At 33.5% G+C, this 26,010-nt stretch overlaps 1 protein-coding gene across 2 annotated transcripts; it reads right to left on the bottom strand.

Annotated features, from left to right (window-relative positions):
* Positions 1-304: 304 nt before the first annotated feature.
* Positions 305-24,870, bottom strand: LOC149906365 (suppressor of cytokine signaling 2-like). 2 transcript variants are annotated; one of them, XM_090104448.1, is made up of 4 exons: positions 24,471-24,870; positions 3,456-3,745; positions 2,624-2,769; positions 305-1,814 (listed from the first exon to the last, which is right to left on the bottom strand). In XM_090104448.1, the coding sequence occupies exons 1-4, from the start codon at positions 24,487-24,489 to the stop codon at positions 1,487-1,489; spliced, it is 783 nt and encodes a 260-aa protein (XP_089960574.1). In that variant the 5' UTR covers positions 24,490-24,870; the 3' UTR covers positions 305-1,486. The 2 variants fall into 2 exon arrangements, with proteins under 2 accessions (XP_089960574.1, XP_089960573.1); XM_090104447.1 differs by lacking the exon at positions 24,471-24,870 and adding an exon at positions 4,750-5,226.
* Positions 24,871-26,010: the final 1,140 nt, after the last annotated feature.

Below are 26,010 nucleotides of genomic sequence, written 5' to 3'. Positions count from 1 at the left end.
TAGATAATATAATTACATATATTATATATAGATCCGACCACAACAGGCGGTAATTATGCGACGCGACAGTGCTTATAATAATTAGGGAATTCTCAATTGTATGATGATGTATTCTGTATTGTAATGCACTAGGCTCTTAGCTATGGCTAAATTTTGACCAATCAGCAAATATGTGCGCCGTGCCGCGTCGCGTATTTACGCCTAGTACGGTCGGACCTTTATATTTTAATAGATGTTGAACAAATAATTAACTATTACTGATATTCAGGTTCTCCAAGAAAATGTTAGAAATAAAACCATAACATATAGGCAGAATGTATATTTCTTTTATATAAATTACTTGCAGTTCTTTTCATACATTAGTCTAACATTAAACACATTTCTATTATGTCACACTTATTTAAATTGGTGCTTTAACTTAAAAGAATGGTAAGATTAACCAAGGAATAATATGCATACATTTTGAGGCTGAAACCACTGTTGTGACTAATAAATAATTTAAAAACAGCGATTTTATCCACTATAAGTTCCTCACGATTCGTATAGTTAGCTAAAAGGCTGTTTAAATGTCGTATAGAAAATCCATATACGACCTACAATGCAATATAATGCAAGCTGACCATACGATTCGTGAGCAAGTCTAATTTATCTGGCGCCTAGGCTAACACTAATTGAGATTATTGAAGGTACATGATTTTACATTATATTAGTGAATGTCACGAGCCACGCTTACGGTTGACCATTACATGATCGTTATTCATTTTTGACATACATCTCCTACACTAATTAAAATTAAGAAATAAATAGGAATACAAACAAGAACTATTTACAAACTCAGCCTCAAAAACACCTCCGTCTATTTAATATCATTGTGTTTATTTCCATTGATGGCACATTTTGTACAATATTCCAACTGTTGTGTGATTTGGGTGTATTAAGCAATATAGAATTGAACCTTTATAATACAGGATATTTTTTATATAGGAACAAATTAAGATTTAATGAATAATTATTAGCTTTTAACTTAAGTTAGTAGAGAAATAAATAAATAAAAATATATAAGCTCTACAAAATATTGTGATGATATTCTTAATATAATGGACAAGATCAGGCATCAACTTTGCATATTGTAAATAAAAATCGGTGACAACAGACGTACATCTGTATTATATTATTGAAAGGAATCAGTCTTGAATTACATATTCAAACATTATATACAGACAAAATTCTACCCGACACAGAATCAAACACTTCACTAAATACCATATTTGAGTCCCATATTCAATACTATTAAATAATACACGAGTTACGATTACCTAAACGTTAGTCGGTACATAAAGGAGCCCGCCCTTTTCCTAGCATCCCGTACTAGCAACATAATGGGAGCGAGTACGAACTAATGTTACTGTACTCGGTGGCAAAAATTCACTAATACCCTAATATATTCACTAAACGTTCCAATTGAACTAAGTAAACAGATCTGGTGTTAGATTGAGTATGGATATTCCCCGAGGTACTCTATGAGGGTCGAGGGTAGCGGGAGCAGCCTGTGCTTGGGGGCGCACCAGAGTTTTGGCGTGAGGGGGTTGGAGTCCAGCGCTTTGTGGACAGCCAGTCGAGCGGAGTGGAGAAGGCTTGGTGGAGACTGTCTCAGTGGAGTCTTGAGGAGAACTGGCGAGTGGGCACAGCCTTCACGATCCACCCACACGGTGCCAGCGGAACCACGGGCACCGACACTTGTATAGTGTTGCACTAGCTCCACCACACACCTGAACCTGGGCATGAACCTCGCTAGCGGCCTGTCGCAGTCTAATCTGTAAAGATGAAATATTTATATGAAAAAAATCGTTCAGTGTTGAAACCATTTTGTCGTAAATGTTTAGCTATATATGCCCATAACTAATGTTTGAATCATAATTATTCAAGGAAGCCATAATGTCCTTACATAAACAATCCGAGTAGGTAAATAATAAATATTAGTTCTGTTTCAAATACTTTTATCGTAATTTGAAATATGTCTTCAGTCTTTACCACAGAACTACAGAATGACAAAGTAACATTTTACTTAAAAAAGTATTCAAGTGCCATAACGAAACTTTATCGAAAAAGCTGCTAGCAAAGAATGTATTCATGACATCAGTGTAGGTACATCGCGATTAGCAGTAAGCGGTAATGTCAAAGCTATTTAACCCAGAAAAACCGCAATACTAGGAAGAATTACGCCCAATGCCTATTGCACAGTGGCTAGTTGCCGGTGTTGACTCAGTAATTATCTAACACTCGTAACAAGTTTCGTAAATAAATTCGATGAATGAACCTTAAATATTTCAATTTATTAACGATGCAATGACTCATTATTCTATACGAAATATTAAGACTATGCTATAAAGTATAATTACTCATCGAAATTTTGTGTAGCAAATAATTTTCAGTTGAATTAAAATAAATATCCAATGTACCCAGACTGGAATTAATTCTTCATAAATAATTAACAAAACATAATCTCAACAACAAATTCGTGTGAAATTTACATTTAAGATAAGTAATACTATTAATCGTACTATCGGTTGTATGCTTTATCTAAATCCCTGTTAAGTAGGTACTATAAAGATAAGACGCTTACCTAAAAAACCCTTGTTCATAATGCAGCCTAACAGATGTAGGCCCTCGTTCCGTTTGCACAGACAACGAGAATATGAAATTTCTATCGCCAGAATCCCGAATCACGAATGCACCAACACTTGCTTCTTTTAATAAATTTCTTGCACCCTGGAAATAATAAAAAATAACGTTAGTATAGAAATTATAATTGCAAAATTTTTACAAATCCATATAACATACACTAATATATCATATAGGCGGCCAGACAGTTATCATAAGCAAAATTAAGATATAGCTGACTGCTGATCCCATTAAAACTAAAGCAAAATACATTTTACGCTCATTTAAAATTGCTAATAGCAACAACAAACGCACGCACACACATCACGCAAACAAATCGCCTACTAGAAACAATTATTTATAATTGATGTTTTTATTTTCTTTAAACAGAAAAAATTGTAAACATGTTCAAATTAGTGGTGTTACGTGCATCCACAGTAATTTATCACTCATATAGTAATTTACATTCCTTGATTTATTTCATTTCAAACCTGCATTGTACATTAAAACAATAAAAAAATAATTATATTTTATCAATAAGATTATAGCAAATCATATTGTTTTTCCTGTTACAATTGCTCTTGTTATTATTATTATAATCTTTACGTTGTTTTTATCATTTCTGTGTAAAAAAGATAAAAGATTGTTTGGAACGTGTTACGTGTCTACATATGCTGATAAAGGCTTACAAATCTTTATTTTTGATTTGGCAGGAACTAAAATAACTAGTTTGAGATTTGAGCAATATCAAAAACAATTTCAATTATATTCCTGAACTAAAGAAATAAATTTACCTGCCAATCTAAGTTTCCATAGTACCATCCGGACAGCCGCAGCGCTTTGAGTGTATCTGCTAGCCGTCGTAGTTCATCATTGTATGGTGAAGGTATTAAGGGGGACGACGGCACGGTGCAGAGAGGTGAATGCGGCAAGTATGTGGGCTGTATGGTGAAGGGTGGCGTGAGAGGGGTCGTCTGAGCCTTCGCACACGACAGTGAGACACGGAGCTCATGCCTGCAGTTTGGGCAACAAGCTACGCCGGTCGACCAACTGTTAAGTGGCACCCCAACTTCGACGCACGCATCTGTAACAAACGAAACATATTTGAAATAGGTTTCAGAGCAAATATGCATTGGCTTATGTTCATAGTAACATGAGTTTAATGGCTGCCATGTGTGCTTTATTTACCAAAGTTATCACCAGCATAGTAACAGGCCTGAAAATACAAAATGGGACGCTGTTCGTACCGTTTTGTAGTTCACTACATAAAAATGTATTTATAAGAAGTGAAGTCCCATGTTCCCTCGTGGGGTAAGGGGCAGATGCATTATACATAATATTTATAAGAGATATAATAAAATTCAGTATGGAATCTGTATGTGCTTATCTCATGTACAGATAATGCAAGTCCTGTAGTTTTGACTTTCTCACAATAAACTGTAGACATAACTATAAATGTGAAGATTTCTCAAAGTGTGATCAAATTACAATATTGACCAAATTGAAACAAAAATTATAAATAGAACTTTCTATTGAATCATAATGATTTATTTTTCATAATTATAACTTTACTGATAACCATCTAGGGAAGAATATCAATTATTTCAATACTTCAAATAATAACGAGTAAACGCTTGTAAATGAAACCATTGTTATGTTTTTATTTCATATCTTTTACTATGTCTCCTTTCTTTTTACGCATGATCATAAAACAATATGTATTCTAATTGTAAAAAGAAACTAAAATCTACATCATAATGAAAAATATTTTTTTTACCATAAACAAGTTTACATAGAAATATAAAGCCTCGGGTTGTAGATATAGTTACTTACTACCAAGTATTCCTTATCACATACTATGAATAAATTCCCTTATCATTACGAGTTTAGAGCTATATTTACATTGAAATGATAAGGCACAGTAAGTTGCACGTGAACTAATAGAAGAAAAACACGGATTCTTACAATAATTAAATAATCATCATTTTATAAATTTTAGCGACTAACTTCAATAAAATTTAAAATGAAGTACCCAAATAGGTAAATAATTAGCGACACATTATTTTTGTGTAGGTAATGTAAACTCACTTTGTGAAGGTAATCTTCTTGCTATTGTCATGTTTAAAGGACGGATTTTTACTTCCCGCCTTTCAATCAAACACATCTGCCGTTTACTCTTCGGTGGAATATTAATTGTTCCACCTATTCCGTCTTCAGAGGCCACGGTTTTAAAAGTTTACTCAATCAAAAAGTCCAAAATATTCTCTTTCTTCTTCATTTGAATACCACGTTACGAAGATATCCTTCGATAAAGCGAACACTGCACGAAGACAATTTTAGTCTTTTACGAAACAACTTTCACTATTTCCAGTCACGATTCACCGCATCAGGCATCCCGCATCCAAAATCCAAACCCGAAATCCAAATGTCAAACACACCGCGTAAACTTTCAAATTAACAAATGTCACTTGCTAGTGATGTACAGATAATTGCACTATCCAAAGACAACTTCAATAATTCTTAGATTGGTATTTAGTAAATTCTGACTAGTAGTGAACACAACAGCACAACGCGATCGCACGATGAACACTAAAATCTAAATACAGTTGCGTATAAAGTGGGGATCGGTGCGGGAGGACGACGCGAACGGCCGAGTAAGCTGTGAGACTCAAGTGACGAAACTCGAACGCTCAGTGTTTCCGAGAATTCATTCACAAACGAACAATAATTATCTAGTTATCTAGTCATTTGCTTGCTATCTTCATTGTATTGTTTGTACGTGTCAATCATTTCTAAGTAAACTCACATTCATATCTTTTTTTTTATAATTCATTAATAAGAAACACGTTGAGACAGTTCGTTGAATTAGTTTTTGTGATAAGTAAACATTTCGTAGAATAAAATTCAAGACTTTTAAAAAAACTAACTGCTAAATAAGGTGTATTAAAAGTATTCATTACTGCATTTTTTTCTGTAAAAAACAATAAATAATCGTACTATCTAAGCCATATACTAAGCCATCGTCGCAACTTTTCGTTAACTACTTACCTAATTCCATTTTTTACTGTGATGGACATGACTTGGAAAAAGAAACGGTTTGACTAAATAGTTAAATAATGCGTGACCCGGTTACAAGAGTTCATGTATTTTTTACTGTACTGCGAGCAATACCCTAGTCACGTTCTATTCGTGGAAGAACTTTTATCATTTTCATAGACCGTACCTAGAGGAAAAGGTATGGTAGGTATCACAAATTTTTGTTAGAAATTACGTTTTCGATTAAATATTCAAAATCATTAGAGATCACGTCTTGATAGAACAGTAATTATATACCTACCAAACATAAATATTAATCTGATGTAGGTACGTAATTCGTCTTTACTTTTTTATACATTTCCATGTTATTGAATATGAAAAAAAATCGTTTCAAAATTTTTCTAAGATTCGATAGCGTCGATATAGCGATCCTTTTATATTTTGATAACAGAGTTACCAGACATAAACGCAGGTGGTTGGTACGCATACAAAATTCGGACGTGCCATAGAGAGCGAGTTCCCCGTAGTGCGATTATATTTGGCGTTCTCGGAATCACCTACCTGCATTGAAAAGCTTTCACATCCAAGAAACATCTGCCGTTCGCGCAGTGTTCTCATCGGCCGCGGCAGCTGCGTGTTATTTATTGTGATCTCGATTCAAAATCATGTAACCCCCTATCAAAATTAAGTATTATTGTTGTTCAAATTCGTTGATGCGAAAGTATGCTTTCAACATAACAGCTGCGCATCAAATTGTTGTTTTTTCAATGGTACGTTAAAATTTCTAACGACTTACTCCAACTACCCTATTCAGCCTCTAATGTTTTTGGAATGAAGTGAATGAAGATTTCTACTCTCTATAACCGCGTATTACATCACTATTTTTATCTGTCAGAAAATATTGCCATGTGCCATATATTGCTATTTGCCAAATGCCAATTGCCGTTTATTTGTTTCGCGGTCAATTGGTACAACAAGGTTAAGAAGGTAACTAAGTAGGTTAAATTTATGTGTACCTACAGTGTTTAGTGTACAAATTGTATTTCATTAGAATGAACGGTTAAATATTTGATTCGATGTCCCCGAATTTCATTATTTTTTGCTGTTTAATCGATAGCTGGTAGTGGATTTTCTTAACAAACTGCTTTTCTTTTCCAACAAAAATGCGTAGTTTTTGTGAAAATCGAAAATGAAAATTATTATTTTTAAGGTTATTTTTGTACTAAAAACGACACTTTTATACCATTGTCGTATTAAAACTTCTAGTAATCTCGCACACAGGCAATATTTTTAAATATAATGCCGTATTATTAATTTATTTATAACAATTTCTTAAATTATATTACCTGAAAAAATATGTAAGTTTGTATTTACCACGTATTTACGACATGCCATTATAGATAATAAATGTTATATGACGCGTTCACAATTGTAGATAATAAATATAATTCGAAAGTGATTTTTAAAATGAATTTGTCAAAAATAATTTTAAGGACAGCGCTAGTCGTCTGCTAAACGGATGAATAAAATAAATTAGTTGTCCGATTACCGGATGAATAAAATAATTTAATCGTCCGATAATTCTTTAGAGAACTGCCGCACGTATACGTTTACGTTTATACGTTTTTTGTGGGGGGAGGAGAGGGGGGAGGAGGTATTTTATTTTTTTGCGCGTCGACGGAGCCCCGCGAAGCGGGGCTCCTATTTCTGTGTAGTTTTTTTTTAAGAAACCTAACCTAACCTAACCCAAAGGCTAACCTAACCTAAACCTAACCTAACGAATTGAGGGCGAATATCTCGGCCATTTTTGATTTTAGAGAAAAGTTGTTCCTATAAAACATGCTTATATTAGCGTAATGTTTACGATAAAACAATAATAAATAGGTGTTATAATGACACCAACTCCATCAAAAATTTTCTAAGCCCAGAGCCCCTTTTGCTTTAGTCCAACCCAACTAGCTTTAGTGTTAAAAGGTTATCTAGTAATCCGAATAATCGGACGATTAAATTATTTTATTCATCCGGTAATCGGACGATTAAATTATTTTATTCATCCGGTAATCGGACGACTAATTTATTTTATTCATCCGTTTAGCGGACGACTAGACACTTCGTAATTTTAATTTAGATAGCATTTGATAATAACAAAAATTTTACGATACATAAATAAAATACAAACAGGTTGTTTAAACCTACGTAGTTTTTTTTTGTTTGAGTGGGAATCGCCCTAAAGTCGCTTCTGGCACTCGCCGGCCGCTGCCGCGGCACGCTCGCTTCGCTCGCTCGGCTCGTGCGGCAGTTCAACAGTTAACCTAACACGCTCGTCGCTTCGCTCCTCGCTACCTATTTGAATACTAAAAGTAAAAGTTAATCGATTTTAAAAACTGAAGCAAGTGAGCTATAAAAAAAACATTAAAAATTAAAATGTATCATTTATACTCTATGATAAGCTAGTATATTTGTATTGCTAATCTGTGATCTGCGTCATATTAACTAATCTGTGTTATCTGTGGCTTGTTGTGAATACAAAAATACTCAGAGGAATAAACCTATAGAGTTCTCAGCAAAAATATATGGAACGATTTTTGGCTATACTAAATTGTTAAATTAGTATTTTAACAAAATAAATTGTAATATGTAAATAAAGTAATAGGTACGTAAATATATTTAAAAATAATGCGTGTGAGTGTGATAATTAGACACTTTGATACTATAATGGCTTAAGATTTTACTTTAAGTTGCGTTTTTAGTACAAAAATAACCTTAAAAAATATCATTTTCAATTTCGATTTTCACAAAAACTACGCATTTTTGTTGGAAAAGAAAAGCAGTTTGTTAAGAAAATCCACTACCAGCTATCGATTAAACAGCACAAAATAATGAAATTCGGGGACATCGAATCAAATATGCAGCCGTCAATCGGAATATTAGGTAGGTATTTCGATTTCGTTTTCTCAGTGAATACCGTTGACCGGCTGTTATAACATTATTATACTCAGTAGGTACCTACCGGCTACCTTATTAAAAAAAAACCTGTTGTATTGAATTAAGACCGTTGTATCCGGATGTAAATATAAAAATTATAATACAAATTACGGGCGGAAATAGTATATACATGTTGTTGTTGTTGTTTTATATTCAATAATACGCACGCTTATTACATATAATATTAAATACTAGCTTTCCACCCGCGGCTTCGCCCGCGCAGTCAAAGAAAAACCCGCATAGTTCCCGTTCCCGTGGGATTTCCGGGATAAAACCTATCCTATGTCCCGGGGTAAAAAGTATGTCCTTTCTCGGGTATCAAAATATCTCTATACCAAATTTCATGCAAATTGGTTCAGTAGTTAAGATGAGGTGTTGAGTAACAGACAGACAGACAGAGTTACTTTCGCCTTTATAATATTAGTATGGATTAATATCATGTAGGTACCCAGTTGTAATATTTAGGAAGTTAGTTTATTTATATTAATTTACTTATAGGTTAACTACCTACAAGGATTTAATTCAATTCAACCGTTCTATCCATTTTGAAGTTTCATAACTACATAGGTATACATATATTAGTTAAGAACTTAAAAATTCAATAAAATATTTTACTATTCCTTATCAATCCTTTACATTTATGTACCTAAGTATCTATATTTTACATCGTAGTGGCTAATGTTAATCTTATATTTATAGGTATCTAACCAAAATGTTGCTAAACTCGTCAGCATAAATATTCATGCTTAGACATCACACGCTATTTGCGGCGAATTAATTCGTCATTACATTACACAATCCGACTTGATAAATAAATACAATTGATAATTATTTTAAAACGTGCGGACCGTGTCCTTATGGGTATCAAACCATAATATTGCCGTCTTCTGGGAATTTTGTTGAACAAACGCGGGAGGTGGTTGAACTGGTTAATACCACTAACCACAGTTACTATGTTTAAAAACGATAAAATCTCAATAGCTTTATTGTATTTACTAAATAGTTTATGAACGTTGATATAAAGGACATGAAAACTGTAACGGTAAATATGTCTCAGATTAAAGAATTTCGTATAAGTAACTCAAATTCTAAAGTAAATCCTCTTAAAAGATAAACAGTGTGGGTATGCGAAAAAAAGATAATCCTCTGAATTAATTACACTGTACAGTAATAAGACTTACTTCCTACGCTCATAGAATGTTTTACCGTTTTCGGTTTTGCTTCAATACTTCGCGAAAGGAACTGTACACGGTTCAAATATCAGCGCGAAATTCGACTCCTATTTTTATATTTGATTGGGAAAAGTTTTTTGAAATTGCAATGCTCAGCGAATGCTCAGATTTATAGTAAACTAGCTTACCGCCCGCGGCTTCGCCCGCTTTGACTTAAACCTAAGAAATTATATAGTAAAACCTTCCTCTTGAATTACTCTATCTATTAAAAGAAACCGCTTCAAAATCCGTTGCGTAGTTTGAAAGATTTAAGCATACAAAGGGACTAAAGGGACAGAGAAAGTTACTTTGTTTTATATTATAGTTTATACTATGTATGTAGTGATTGTAATTACCATAGTCAATCTGTGTCTGTGTGTATTATGTTTAGTTTTCTCAAATCAGCCAATGACTGTACATATAACAATAGACATACATTTATTTCTGTTTACTGAGAAACCATAGTCTTTCAAAAATAGTTTTCGACTCGAGAGTAGTGAAATTCCGAAATATTTCTACATATTGTAATGATGGCAAGTTGCCATACAATCTACTTGTAATTAAATTGTGTAATAAATAAAGCAAATGTAACAGAAGATTAACTTAGATTTATTATACAATTATGAAAGGATATTAATTCTATTTACTAATGCATTATTTATACGTATCGCTGGTAATTAATTCTCTGACATGAGATTAATATATGCTTGACTGAGCTTCGTTTCGTCCTCTATAAAAACACTATTTAAATTGTAAAAAAATCGTATAATATAATTACAATAACTATTAAAATATTAAAAAAATATAGACGAGCATATTTTTGCGTATACAGGGTGTAATCGTTAAGTGTGCACAAGCGATTATTCCGTAACTATTGCAGATATCAAAAAACTTTAAACTGATATCGAAAGTACTTAACCTAATGAGTAAAATGGCCATAATAAATTTTTAAAAATAAAACGAGAAATAACCAAAAATGTTACATTAAACGCTCCCATACAATTTATTTCCCATACATTTTGTATTCATAGTAGATTTTCGAAGTGACGTCCTTATTGTGCAATACAATGAGGAGGTCTATTTACAGTTTCTAAATGAACTTCCCTCCAAATTTGCGAAGTAATTAATGCAGAAAACCAAAAAAACAAAAAAAAAGCTAAAATCTTTCATATTAAATGTATAGGTTGATCCAAAAGTAATGATAATTGGGTATTTCCTGTGCACATAAAAATATAAAATAAATATTTTATGCTTGCACATGTAATCACTAAGTTATCACAAAAAAATTATATCTACAGGCCACGTTTCCAAGTATTAACATTAATTTTAATGTGAACAGTGCGAGCCAGAATGTTTCCCGACGAAAAGAAGAAACAACGATTCGACATTTAGAGGGTGAATTTCTAAATTTTTAATGAGATCAGGATAATTTTTTGTCACGATTTGTGACCATGGGCGTTACCTCGGTTCACCATGTTTATGCTGAAACCAAGAAACAATCAATGGCCTGGATGCGAGCTTCCAAAGTGACGGTGAAGATTTTCAAAGTGAAAATTAGTGGGATAGATTAAAGCCGTAGTTTTTTGGGACGCTGAAGAAATGTGGAATATTTTAAGAAGGTAGCCACTACTACACAGGGCTCTTACTACACAGACCAAATTAAAAGATTGCGGGTAGGTTAGTAAGAAAAAGAGACATGGCAAACTTCGGTCTTGAATGTTGGTTCACCAAGACAACGCACCAGATCACAAAGCGTCAGTTGCGATGGCTGCCAATCAAAAATCGGCATTGAAAATGTTTGAACACCCACCCTGTTTGTAAGATCTAGCTCCTAGTTAATTCTATCTCTTATCTCGGCACAAGAAACACCGTCGATACAAGAAATTTTAAGACGACAGCGAAGTGATGGCCGATTTTGAGGGGTTTTTGTAGATGAAGTCAAAGTTTTTTTTTTTTCTAAGTTAAGGAAAAAAAATATCGAAGTATATTATCTAGTTAGAAGACTATCTAGAGAAATACATAATTATTTTAACTGTAATGACCTTGTTTAATATTGATTATCATTACTTTTGGATCAACCCATGTACATGGGATATTCATATCTCATACTAAATGTATGGGAGGGTTTAAAGTTAATTTTTTAGATATTTCTCGTATTATTTTTAAAAATTTATTATGGCCATTTTACTCATTAGGTTAAGTACTTTCGATATCAGTTTAAAGTTTTTTGATATCTGTAATAGTTACGGAATAATCGCCTGTGCACACTCAACGATTACACCCTGTATAAAATCGCGTTTGCTTTGATTTGTATCGCAGAAAAAGAAACACTGAATCTTGTTCGATTGGACCTAACAAGGTTTCATACATCTTTATAAATATAACGTATTGTTTATATTTTTTATCATATACTATTATTACCCGGGCTCATCAATCATCATAAAGCTTTCTGCTGGTGAAGTAAATTTTCAAGTAGTTTCAGAGGCTAACTATAACTTTTTTTAAACTCACGCAAGTTAAAAATTTTCTTATATTATTGTAGATTTATTTAATTAATGGAAGTCTTGGCATTCTATACTCTCCTAGTAGTATGAAGTATGTAATTTAATAGCAGATTCAGATTAATTTCCCAACTTGAGTTAGTGTTGTAGACTATAGACTATAGTCTATAGAGTGATTAGTGAGTAAACTCTACACGCCCATTGTTATTTGGCAACGTGTTCGCAACAAAACTTTCCAACTTCGTTAGTTCGAGTGAGTTTAGATACGTTAAAGATGGTTGCTTTAACAACATTAATTATAATTTTGACTTCATCTGTAAAGTTATGATTATAATAGATCATACTATTGTAAAACAAAGACGTTAAAAGATTGGTTTCGCGAAATTATCTATGAATTTCACGGAGTTCTAGTAACTACGCTTATAGGTACTAGTAATATTAAAACAATGCCCATATAGAAAGTTACTGCACCCACACTCGTAATGTTCTCGCATGGTATTGTTAGTGGAGGTTTTCTCGAATTCTCTGTTGTATGACAGTATCTTTCTCAGAAACGCCTTTGTCGCTATTTATAAAGTATACCTATTATATTCTGAAAGGTGTTCGTTACACCTTCGCCTCGATACTTGGAAAAATATGAATAATTTTGTACTTTGCACACGCTTGGCTTTATAGAATTTTAAAATTAGAATAAAATATGGTAGGTAGTTATGCAGTATAGAAGTTAGAACCTGCATCCAATAGTCCTATCAGCAAATTTTAAGTTCTTTACGGAGCTGCGGGCTATAAAGGTGAAGCATATTTTTCTTATAAACAACACTAATTTGTCATATTGGAAGATTTTGATAATATCGTCTTACACGAGGTGGACAATATCATTTTCACGGTAAAATTATATTCATCATCTGACTTTTTTCTAAATTCAAATCGTATTGCATCATGCATAACATCCCACTTTATGTTTAAGTGGTAAATTTACAAAAATTAAAGAGTAAACCGATGACGAAATTTGGATTAAAATGAATACTCAAAATCAATTAAGCAACAAAACCTCACCGATAAAATTCGTGGAATCCATTTCAATACATTTAACAGCCTTTCGTAAGCATTTCACTGAACAGAATAATTGATATGGCTTATTGGTATACACATGAGATTATTTATTTTACGGTAACTGGACAGTTTAATAAGCGCCCGTTAGAACTTGGAAATGAACTGAACTTTCACATTGCTAGCCTAACATGTAATATTATGATACACGTATAAATGTCTCGGATTATCTTGAATTAATTTAATATTATTCTTATTTGCTAGCTTATAGGTACTGACAAGTTCGTATACCTATTAAACTAGGCCCTTTTTTCACCAAAACATATCTTTAAAAATACTGAAACTGAGAATTTAATTTGTAATGGCACTTTGGCCTGTAAAGTAGGTACGCGAGCGAAGCTGCAGGCTGAAAGCTAGTCATATATCATAAAGTCACGTCATCCGAGAATTTTGTCAAACTTTTAACGATTTCTTTGAATGTTGTATCTGTCTGAGTTTCAAGTCTAGACTAGATCGGGTTGCTATGACAACGCGTCTCGTTGCGAGAATTGTGAATGATTTCATCATTAATCTTTATTAAGCGCGGTATCGCCTTTCCGAGACTATTAATCTCTTTCACTACAAAGCGGATGTTAATTAAGAATATCTTTTGAATTTCTAATTCACTAGAAATTATTACTACTATCCTTTACTATCTAACATTATTATAATATTATCTGTGCTACGCCTACTACTAAATGTTTGTAATTATATTATTTTTTATTATCATACTAGCGGTCCGCCCCGGCTTTGCCCGTGGTACATGTTTACGTTTTCTCTACATAAGAACCATCCTCGTACTTCAAGGAATATAATAAAAAAAGAATTATCGAAATCGGTTCAGTCGTTCTCGAGTTATGCGCTTACCAACACATTTTGCGATTCATTTTTATATATAAAGATTCTTTGTTTCCTAGTATGAGTCATATTAATATTTATGACAAGATAGTATCATCAATTAATACCTAATACTTAATTCCAGGTACTACGTTCGTAAATACATACACTATACAGATAGTATTACGTTATAACACAGCAACAGTACATATCCGATCAAATTTTCTATCTGGCTGCCTACAATTTGCTTATTGCACTGTGAACGACCAAATAGGTCAACATTTCTTCAAACTCAACTGTAAAAAATGTATACGGATCTGTCATTTAGGTGTCACTTGAAGGCATTTATCAGTAAGTAGCAACGAGCAACACCGTTTAGCAGAATTAGACCCGAGTGCTTATTTTGTGGGTGTTAAAAGTAAACTACTAGGAAACACTCGTCATACCGCACATTATCGTTATGAAGAAATATTCACTGAGTCACAGGGCTGAACTCGTCGAGTTTCTTTGTTTTATTTTTGTTGCGTCCTTGTAGTAAAAAATAACAATTCTAAGTATAAATATTTCTGGCAAACCATTTGTCTGGATGAAAAGCGAATCTGGTTTATTGTAAATACAATGAATTCCTGAACGAGTGCGTAATTTCGAAACTTAAAAACAATAATAGATACGTACCAATACTATGTATCTCGTTTACAGTCTTATGTAGAGAAAACGTAAATATGTACCGCGGGCAAAGCCGGGGCGAACCGCTAGTTGCATATAATACTGAAAGGTTTAATAATAATAATATCGGCCTTCTACTATCATATGCTATCTATTTACTATCATATCATATTTTAAATCGTAAGGGGATATATACATAAAAGAATAATAATGTATGCCAATGAAAACGTGTTAACAAATGATGTCAACACAACGGAATTTAAATTTCGATTGTTGAAACAGCTGTTGATACTCGCTCGTTTGTTAAAATTCACGTAAAAATGTATTATCAAGAAGTAAGAGCAGAACATTGCGAAATTAATTTATATAACGCAGCAAAACCGCCATCGTTTCTCAGAAGGCGATTTAAATGTTCCGCGAATAATCGCATGTCGATATTAAAACACAATTTGTATTATTACGATATCTTGGATATAAAATATCTGAACGTATTTCCAAGAAGGACGTCTAATAAAGACCTCGAGTGCTTTCGATACCTTAATTGGTTAGTTACAAGAATATGCCACTACCTGATAACTTCTGTTGATTTGAAGCTTTTTTCCCACGACGCGAATGTCTTGTACTGGGGTTCGTAAATACAGTGAAACTTGGTTAAGTGGGACCTGGATAAGTGAGAAACCTCCATAACTGGAACTCATGTTGAGGTCCCAACACTTTAGCACTGAATTACCTCTGTTAGTGGGACGAGCTAAACCTCTATATCTGGGATTTGTTCTTTCGATTTATCGTCATAGTTACCTCTATAACTGAGACAGCAAGTGAATTTTACATGCATAAACCTCTGTAACTGAGATAACATTGTTTGTTTACTCATTCTTATTCAACCCACAAATTCCACACGTAATTCCAAGTACGTAAGTACAAATTTTGAGCTTCAATTACCTTCAGTTTTAGTTTTGCTTTACTATCATACAGATGTTTATTTGAAAAATGTCAAAACGAAAGCTACAATCGTTATCACCCTTCTGTAAATGAGACAGATATTTATTTATACCTGTATATCTGAGACACTAGGTAAGTGGAATACCTCTATAAGTGAAACGACATTGCAGGTCCCTTGATGTCTCACTTAACCAGGTTTCACTGTAATTAACTATGGTATAGACTTTAAGGTATATGGTCAAGGTTCTCATAAATAAATAAAAAATAGTTATTATTTTATGCTCATTAATGATATTTGCCACGATTTTTGCAGCGTCTCAGCTGTCAAGTCTTTTTTAGTGTCGCCAATTAAATACCTGAGTATGTCTGTAGTTGTAGATCTTTTTTGGTAAAGCAGTATTAAAGTCATATTTGTAATCTTATATAAAATTATATCTAGATATTTACAGCTTCTTAAAATAATCCAGGTAGAGCGTAGAGTAATAATTTATCAATCAATAATGCAATCATCCGTCCATTTAGACAATAATTTACACAAACGGCGTGCTAGATTTCCGATAACATTTCATTACCTGTATTTTTAACAATCCATACTAATATTATAAATGCGAAAGTAACTCTGTCTCTCTGTCATGAAATGACATGAAATTTGGTATAGAGATATTTTGATACCCGAGAAAGGACATAGGCTACTTTTATCCCGGGAAATAGGATAGGTTTTATCCCGGAAATCCCACGGGAACGGGAACTATGCGGGTTTTTCTTTGACTGCGCGGGCGAAGCTGCGGGTGGAAAGCTAGTTTAACATATATTTTGTTTATAAGCATTGACACATTTTCATCATACTTCTATAAGTTTCAAAACGTGTCTTAGTAAAAATCCTTTCACACTTTCATTGTTCGCACTAAAAGGTGTGCATAGAATCTTGATAATTGATATGATTATATATAAAGATCTTTTCATACTATGTATCACTTTTTCTTCTTCTTAAAGAATTGCATTTTCGTTCTTTATTTTTATTGATATGTGATAAAATTGTGAGTCAATATTCGTCACAGTTTATTTTCTGTTTATCTGCAGGGTATTCCCTATAGGCTATGATAAGATATGCCGCTCATATCTTTTGGTAATCTCACTTGAATACATAACTATTCAGATTCAAAAATCCGTCTTCTTACTTTGGTCAACTATTTCAGGACAGGACATATTTCAGGACAATTTTCACACACGGCACGATCTGATCCCATACTAAGCTTTCGCTTGTGTTATGGAAACCAGATGGCTGATAAACATACATATATAATTTTAAATAAATACTTATATAGATAATTAACACCCAGACACAGAACAAACAGTTGCACTTTAAATTTCAATAATAAAACAGTGCTTTCTCTAGCTCCCAGCAATGTATAGCAATTACCAATAGTAGCTTAACTTGGATGTTAATAAATTTATTTGAATTAACAACTGTAACAGCTATTCATAATATGGTGATAAGTCGATCATAGATACTCGTAATGGGTTGCATAGTTAATTGGGTATACTATCCCATTATTTATTAAAAAAATATCACGTTGTTGCAGAAAATATTTCTCTCTGCAAAGTTCGATTTTCAATTGCGCAGTTTCAAAAGCTTTTAAGAGAAAATTGGATGCCGGGAGCGAGGGCCTTTTAATTTAAGCTTTATGCGAGTAAACGCAAATAAAAATGTTGATCGAATATTTTTCGTCCAATATTGTTGTATTTTATAGTTAATTGGGTTAACGATTTTATAATTGAGTCCTTGTTAATTTTAACAGCATTTCGTAAATATTAAATTCGTTAATAATAATTTAATCCGGTTGGACGTTTTCGTTTTATAATCATTTTATCTTCAAGCATGTTTTCGAATGTGAATAAATATTTAATTTCTATTTTATATCTAAATTCTAAAATGACGAATCAAAGAGTTCTTTAAAATAACTATACGGAATAGATGTAGAGCAACATAAGAAATAAACTTTATAAAAACTTTATAAATAACAGTTTTTTCTCAAAGCAAAGTCCAGTTTTTTATGTTAATAGATAAGAAGATGAATCGGGAACTGAAATCAAGTCCTAAAATATATAAACACGTTCTACTTAAAAATTGAAATCAAAATCGGTACCTAGAGCTCTTATTATCATACATTAGGTACACTATAAGTTAACACTCAAATGTGCTAGAACTGTTTAGCTATACTTATTTAATAAACATGCTCATCAATCAGCAATCTCCTCAGAACACACTTGCTTTATCGCTATTGATATTAGATTTCTCAGTTTTTTCACACTTCAGATCAACACTTCGCTTTAAGATATTTAAAAGATGTGAGATGATACGAAACACAACGTTTTAAAAAAATAATCCAACAATAATATGCAAAACATTCAGCATTTCTGACTCGCACAAATCTTTGATATATGTATATACGTCACTCCAAACCGTATAGGATAAATACCTATAGACGAATTGTTTTCCGGAAACTCAGCAATGGACACGGCCTTCACAAAAAATTGTTTCGAAATGTAGCTAGATTTAAATTTCAGAGCATTTTTTTTTGCAAAACTGCAAGTAGCTCGTGGATGTCAATTAGGAGATTCCTTTATAATAAAAGAGAAGCACATTGATGTTTCGTTAGTCACTTCAGAATTCCTTTAGTAGGTGGGTACGAAAGGGCCATTCACTTTAGCCTCTGACACCGAGGCGAGGTCGCACGATTTCATCAGGTTTTCGTCGCCTACGTCCCTACTCATTCGACTTCTATGAGAATTGAAAATGTGCACTCATATGTGAACAGTAAACAAAACGTCGTGTAGATATATAATTTTTTAAATAAACATTTATAAAAACACTCTATAGACTGACAGATTGTTGTCAATTGTGTGTATCGTCCTTGGTACTCGAAAGGAAAAGGAGGACGATGACGATGATGTCAATTCATAATGTCCGAATTGGCCTCAATCCAGTGCCAATAAAAACGGAGTGTGGCGCGGCTCTGAAAGCTCATAAAGACTTTGGCAATAAACGTGCCGTTCGAATGTAGAGTTTCGCTGAGCAACCTTCGCGTGTTCTCAGAAACTTCGACGACCGGTTGGCCGTTCGACGCTGCTGATTCTCGGAACGACAACTCGTGGCCGTTTCGATTTTTTAAAATAAACGTTCCGTTATAGACTTACGTGCATAGCTTAAGATTCATAGACGCACAATTAGATGTTATGCAACCCATTAATAAGAGTGACTATTTATGTCGCGAGCCAGCCACGCTTCCGAGTGAAAGGGCTTCCTACTCTGAACTTGTTAAACTGGTTGTTGGATAACGAATTTGCCTTCATTCACGCGTCCAGTATCACTACAGCGTTTTGCTTACCTAATGAAAATATAATATTTCTTACACGTGGCTAAATAAAACATACACCAAGAAAGTTAAACATGCGACATACGCCTTATCAGTCAATATGAGTCGCGTTGCAAGTAGGTATACGAGTATATTATTATGTGCCGTTTTGCTGACGTAAATACAAATGTTACGCGCAGACTGATTGACTGACCGACGCTGATCAGGTGATCTAACTTAACCTTCACCTTATCGTAATTTATTATGATACAATTCAGTGCACTACGTTGCTTAAAAGTATGTAAATTTAAAGAAATTTTATTCTAAGTCAATATAAAGAGTAATTCCTCGAAGCGTTTGTTGCGTAAACAAGTAAATAACATTTAAGAGATTTCTCAGATCTTGCAATTTGAACGGCGGCTCTGAGTATTTATAAAAAATCCTCCATCAGTCGATATTAAAACTAACAGCAGCATTGCAATCTGTGCTCTGTGTTGTTTATGGTAGAGCTATTTCGGTGCAGCAATGGAGATCAAAGCAGTATTTCAATCAGTTCATTAGGCGAAACCGCCGGCCGGCTTCGCAGTATTCCGCTATTGAAATTTAAACTAGTTTATATTCCAGAAAACGTTTTTGCTTTTCCGTTTTGTCCTAGGGCAATGGTAACAACGATGCCCAACCGTGACCAAGTAAATTTATGCTACACTAGATCCTAACACGCGACAGCTTTGGTAACGGATTGGTTCAGAGAGCTGATGAGGAGATAATATTAATGTTCATATTATAATTGAAATGAAATAGACCGGACCATTGGTCGATTGTAATCTCTTATAACCTTATCCATTTTTTGTATCTATTCAAGTTAAAGGTAAACAGCGGTAAGTATGATATAATTTCTGATCCTGGTTAATTGGAATTGATTTGATTAATCATTTCAAGGAAGTTTAATGAAATTACACGATTAAAGTTTTCTCTATAAATGGTTATGTCATTCTGTGAACTTTTGATCTATTATTGACTAGAAAACTTACATCATTTATTACTCACATCAACATCGCTTTACAGTTTGCACCACGATGACTTCCTCATAACTTTATGGAAGAACGAATACTACAATGCATAATGACTGTAAGTTCTAAGAAGCATAACACGAGCTTCGTACAAATCTCAGGTCAGCAAGCGTTAAGTAAAATTTAACGGTGTGTCAATCTTAGGTTTTTCGTCATTCCGCGAACAATGGTATACGGTGGAAAAAAATGGGCATTATACTTGCCATTTCTCATAACAACCCTCGGGTCGGAGGCTTCTGAGGATTAATTACGCGTTCCGCGTAGGGCCGCCACCGGGCCATTCGATTCTCGGTAAACACGAATCGAAAAAGGAGCAAAAACGGACGCGGCTCATTCCGAGAACACGCATACCTGCGCCAGCGCACACATCCCACCTTCCGACGTTTCGATCCAACGCACATTTTCCTAGTAGTTTGTCTTCGAATGAATATCTCTTTTTCATATTCCTGTTAATTTTATATATCGTAACGTTACATTGATTGATTGGCTCTATTCGTGATATACGTATGACATTCAGGTACTGATTAGAAGGATTTTTTCTAAGATATCAATTGAGGAAAATTGTAAGAGAACAATAAAACATGTTACTAGAGTCATTGATACGTGTGTCACCAACGTAAGTTCTGAAACAGGCAACAATTTGACTAATTGAAAATTAAAATAAAGAGCAAAACGCGGTCGGCGATTCTGAGAATATTCATTTCAGTTATATATGGCCTGCCTTTGTATTGCCTCAACATGTTTTTCAAGATAAAACCTTTGCCTAGTAGCTTGCATAGTCAAACGACGTCGATGACACCGTTTTCTGGGAAACGGTGTATGTTTGCATTATGCAATGCATTACGGCTAACATAAAAGCATAGTATTAGTTAAACTAAGTACAATTTATGTACATCTATCTATGTATCATTGTGAATGCAGTTTATAATCATGTTCTGAGAACGCTTTAAATTCTTATTTGCAGGAATTTTAATTTTATGATTATTATTCGTAACTGGCCTGTAAATTACATTTAGTACCATTGATTTACGTTGAGTACTAGTATTAATCAAATTCGTATGCATTTATTTGCATATTTCCTTATTATCTAATTAATTGTGAAAAAAATTTAATGCTTTAAACCACAATGATTTTACGATCCATTTTCTGGGTAGTAATACTGGTGTTATAAATTATAATGTGACAGTGTAGGTAAATTTAAAGATCTCGAGAAGGACGAGGCAAGGACATGATGTCAATCAACACAAAACCACAGTAACAGGTTTAACACCAAATTTGCAACGAAACAAAAGCGGTAATTCTTATTAATAATTGTTACTTCATGAAAAAAGATAAAAATCGGTGTAGAATTGTATTTAAATAGAATCGAAGCAACGTTAGCTCTTGGACGAATGCATTTTATCCAATCCAAGTTCCGACGACGAGTACAATCGCATATTGTTTGTCATTTACCGGGAACATCAGAGACTGGTTTACGGAGAACTATTATTGCCTTTGTTTATCGGCGAAGGGAGACAATGGTGTTTTTTGCGTGGTATATTAAGCCAAAGAGCGACCACTCAATGGCTATTGTTGGCTTTTATTGTTCTACGATGATTATTTTCGTAGAACGATTGCTATTATAGGAACAATTTTATAGAAGCCATACTGAGAAGTCAAAGAGGATAAATTATAAGTACTGTTATTTAAATTACGGGGAAATTATTATCTCCAACCTTGACGTTGATTACCGACATTGAAGTTTTCTTCTAATACTAATTTAGAAATGCTTTAAGAATTCCACAAGAATTCTAAAGAAAAATAAGTACATAAAAAATTTATAGAATCATTTGAGGTGATCTTCTCTTCAAAGAGAAAGTGGCCTTGGCTACAAATAAAATTGCAAGCAGTACAGTAATTCAGTTTCACTCTGTAAGAAGTGAAATTAAATAATGGATAAAAGCATACAACGTTCGTGAAAGTAACCTCCACTTTAAATTACTTTAACACTTTCTAATCGTGCAATATGTTTTAAATATAAACGGACATAAAATAAAATAAAAATTTACTGATGATAGATTACCTGCATAATAAATAAAGATTTCTGCAATATTACAAATATATATTATAAGCTTTTGGTCGCGGCTTCGCTCACATCTATACATATAATAAATCTGTAGAAGGGTCAATTCTGTACATTGAAAATATTGAAAAAATAAATAGCAGGGGGTGTTACTGGATCGATACCAAACCCAAATATGTGATTAAAAAAATTTTTGTCTGTCTGTCTGTCTGTATGTGAAGGCATCACGTGAAAACTAACAGTTCGATTTCGATGAAACTTGGTACAATTATACCTTATTATCCTGGGCATAAAATAGGATACTTTTTATCCCGAAAAAATACGTAGAAAAAAAAATAAATCTTATTTTTTCTTAATTTTTCCGCGCGGACGGAGTCGCGGGCGGAAGCTAGTAAGTAATGTAAAACTACATCCTTGAATCAACCACACAAAAAAGTCAAGCTGTTTATGAGGAGTGCAGTGACAAACACACACGGAATGAATATAAACATGCGTATATATTTTTGATAGGAAAATAGAATTTACAGACAACGATCGATTTTCCTTTACAGAGGAACGATACAATGTTTACGCACAATACTGACTATTGATTGCGTTGCGTAACATCGGTTTGTTCGCTTAATAGGCTTTAACATTAGTACAGCGTATTATACTATATCATATTAACATATTAATTTTAATATCCTTGACAATATTCCTTTCTTAAGGCGAAACAAAAAAATGAAAATGTTTTGATTGTCGTGAAGAAATTCTTGCTACTCGTTTACGATAACGTCGCACAAGTTCGTAAAATTGATAACGTACCTATACATACCTATTTGATAAAAAATACTATATCATCGATATAAAAAGTGGATTGTTATTAGTCTAGACTGTAAATATTTATGAGTATATAGATATCAAAGTAAATGGCATAATTTGATGACATTTGCTAGAGCTCTACTTAAAGTAGAGTCAAAATATGTAATGGAGGAATACGAATTCTGCAAACTCATCTTCTGTCTTCAGTAAAGCTTTGGATAACGTGACAATTGTTTTCGTTCGCGTAATTGTTTTCAAATGAATGCCCTGTCATTAACACGCTTCGACAACATACTTGTGTACGTAAACATTTACCATTTACATTAGATCGATCGCTTCAATTAATTATTCAAGCTATTCGTGGTTAGATTAAATATCAGTACCTATCACCTTATACTCTCGTAATAAGGATACTATTTTACATTAATTTCCAATGAGATGTATGCAAAACTCAAAGACATTTAAATACAAAATATTCATTATCATATGGCATGGGTCATGGTAGTGAAACAAATGCCAAATTTATCTGAAGATGAGATCAAAGGTCGCGAGCAGATAATAAATTCAAAGAAATTTAAATAGTGACATAATAGCTCATGATTATTTTATTTTTTATATTACTGCAAGATAGAAGGTGACAGAAGGAACTGGTGAATATTGTTTTTATTTTATGAAATGATGAAATGTTTATTTAAACAATTCTTCAAGCTTCCATAACGATTTTAAGATTGCATTTTTTAACGAATCGAAACTTGAACTTTGAAGTCAATGTCGAATTTGCACCCTACATTCTACAACCGCCGATTACATTTTAATTGATTTTATGTTCTTTTGTTTTAAAATAAATAAATCTACCCCTTTTTTGTTCTGGAAATAAGGTAAAGGTGATGTCAAAATATAAACTGTTATCCTGTGCTGTTATCATTAATACTTACCTACCAAGTTATTTCCATAATACATAATATTACCTAGGTATGTACCTTACATTCTGTCCTCATTTATTGCTTTATTTATTTTTTCATTATATAGGTAATACATATTTCTTTGAAACAGCGCATAGCATTTAATGTAGATGACCTGAAGACCTTAGCGATATCAGTTGGCGCCATTCGTGATGTCAGTAAATTATTTCGTTTATTTTGACGTTCTTAACAAACAACTTTCAAGTCCCTCTAGAACTTTCTGTACTTTATTAATTTTTAAGAAATCATTCTATAAATATTGTACTTAAACTTATTAAAACTAACTCTTACCTGGTAGTTTAACCACCATTTGAGGTGTGAACGAATGGTTGGGATCCAATGTAAACGCCTTAAAAGACAACTAAACACAGAAACACAAGTCCACTTTTAATTATATTTCCTCAAATCCACTTCATTTGCTCTTTCGATTCGCAGTAAACTCTATAAGCAGTTTCGTAGAAAGAGAATGCACTGGAGAAATTAATTTGCAGAAACCGACGTCGCTGGCGGCTGTTCGTCCGCGTGCCGTGTCAGAAACGTTTTCTAAGAAAGCTCACATTCAATTTCACTCAATGTCGAGAGTATTTATCACAGATAACGATATCGTAACGGGAGGTGAAAGTTCGACGAGGCGGGCTGCATCGACGTAAGCCCTCTCTTGTGTACGAAAGTCGACTGGCGAACGCGAAATAAACACGCGGGAAGCAAGCGAACGCCAACGCGACCCGCGCGCGCCTTCTCTACGTCGCCCGACGTGCCCACACTTCCAAGAACTACCAACCTTGACGTTTCGAAGAAATAACTCAAGGCATTGTAACTTATTTTATATAAAACTTATATTTCTTAGAGCACGCCATCCGGCGCGCAGCTGGCGTTGCGACTTCTATAGCGGCCCCTCTTCGACCTTTGATAGTTAAATATGTCTAGCTTTATTGTATCTATCAATCATGTGACGTACTCGCCCCCTGTTCCCAACAGACGTGGAAGTAATAAACGTGTTGGAGTTCATTCACTTCGTAGTCTATTTTGTGCTGATGGGCGCGCCTCGAAACATTCTGTTAATAGTAGATAGGAACTTGGTTCCAATCAACGGAATGTGTATCCTAATCCTAATAATGTATAAAGAGTATACTCTACATAGATTTAAGTAGGTATCCTATACACCATGTACATACTTTTTTGGTTTCCATTATCCATAATAATCAAAGTTGAACAAATAATAAATCTTATCTTCTTAATGACATCCATTTTTTTATAATATATACATAATTATCATACGAATAGAAGGTATCCGGTATAATCAATTTCACGAATCAAGAAAATATTGTGTAAAAATGTCATAAAAATGAACTCTAGATTTAAAAGGTACGCCTATACCACGAATATCTACTTTTTTATTCGTAGATCAAATTGCAAAAACTTTCGAGAGAAATTCTGAACTTTGGCCTTTGGCCTTTTTTATCTTTATTGCATACATGCATAGATCGATGGGGCTTTTGGCACTTTATATCTACCGGTAAACCTATCTCTAGCAAAATTTATCTGCTTCGGAATTCATGTCATTTAAAAGAAAAAAAAAGACTATAATATTTTCATAAAGTCGGCTCTATCTATGGAACAAATGTTCAGATTTTAACTTAATAATTCTGAAAATGGTACATATTATATTCCGTTATAAAAAGACTTAGATCATAAAAAGACGACTCTACATTTTCTTTACGCTAACTGTGAAATCGTTTTCTAAAATAACTAATCTGACTCTAGCCTTGTTATGTCCATAATTTTATTAATGAGAATCGGCATTTCATTTTCTAAAAGGTTTTATATATAG

The sequence above is a fragment of the Colias eurytheme genome, chromosome 8 (genome assembly GCF_061535395.1).
Source record: "Colias eurytheme isolate Ceu_HAF_F1 chromosome 8, ilColEury1 Martin Lab GWU primary, whole genome shotgun sequence".
Classification (NCBI taxonomy): Eukaryota; Metazoa; Arthropoda; class Insecta; order Lepidoptera; family Pieridae; genus Colias; species Colias eurytheme.
This window is presented reverse-complemented; position numbering and strand designations above follow the sequence as displayed.

Coding starts and splice junctions, on each gene's coding strand:
- LOC149906365 (XM_090104447.1), bottom strand. CDS start 4,825: ATGTGTTTGATTGAAAGGCGGGAAGTAAAAATCCGTCCTTTAAACATG. Junction 3,746..4,749: donor AAGAAGATTACCTTCACAAA/GTGAGTTTACAT, acceptor CGTTTGTTACAG/ATGCGTGCGTCGAAGTTGGG. Junction 1,815..2,623: donor TATGAACAAGGGTTTTTTAG/GTAAGCGTCTTA, acceptor TCATCTTTACAG/ATTAGACTGCGACAGGCCGC.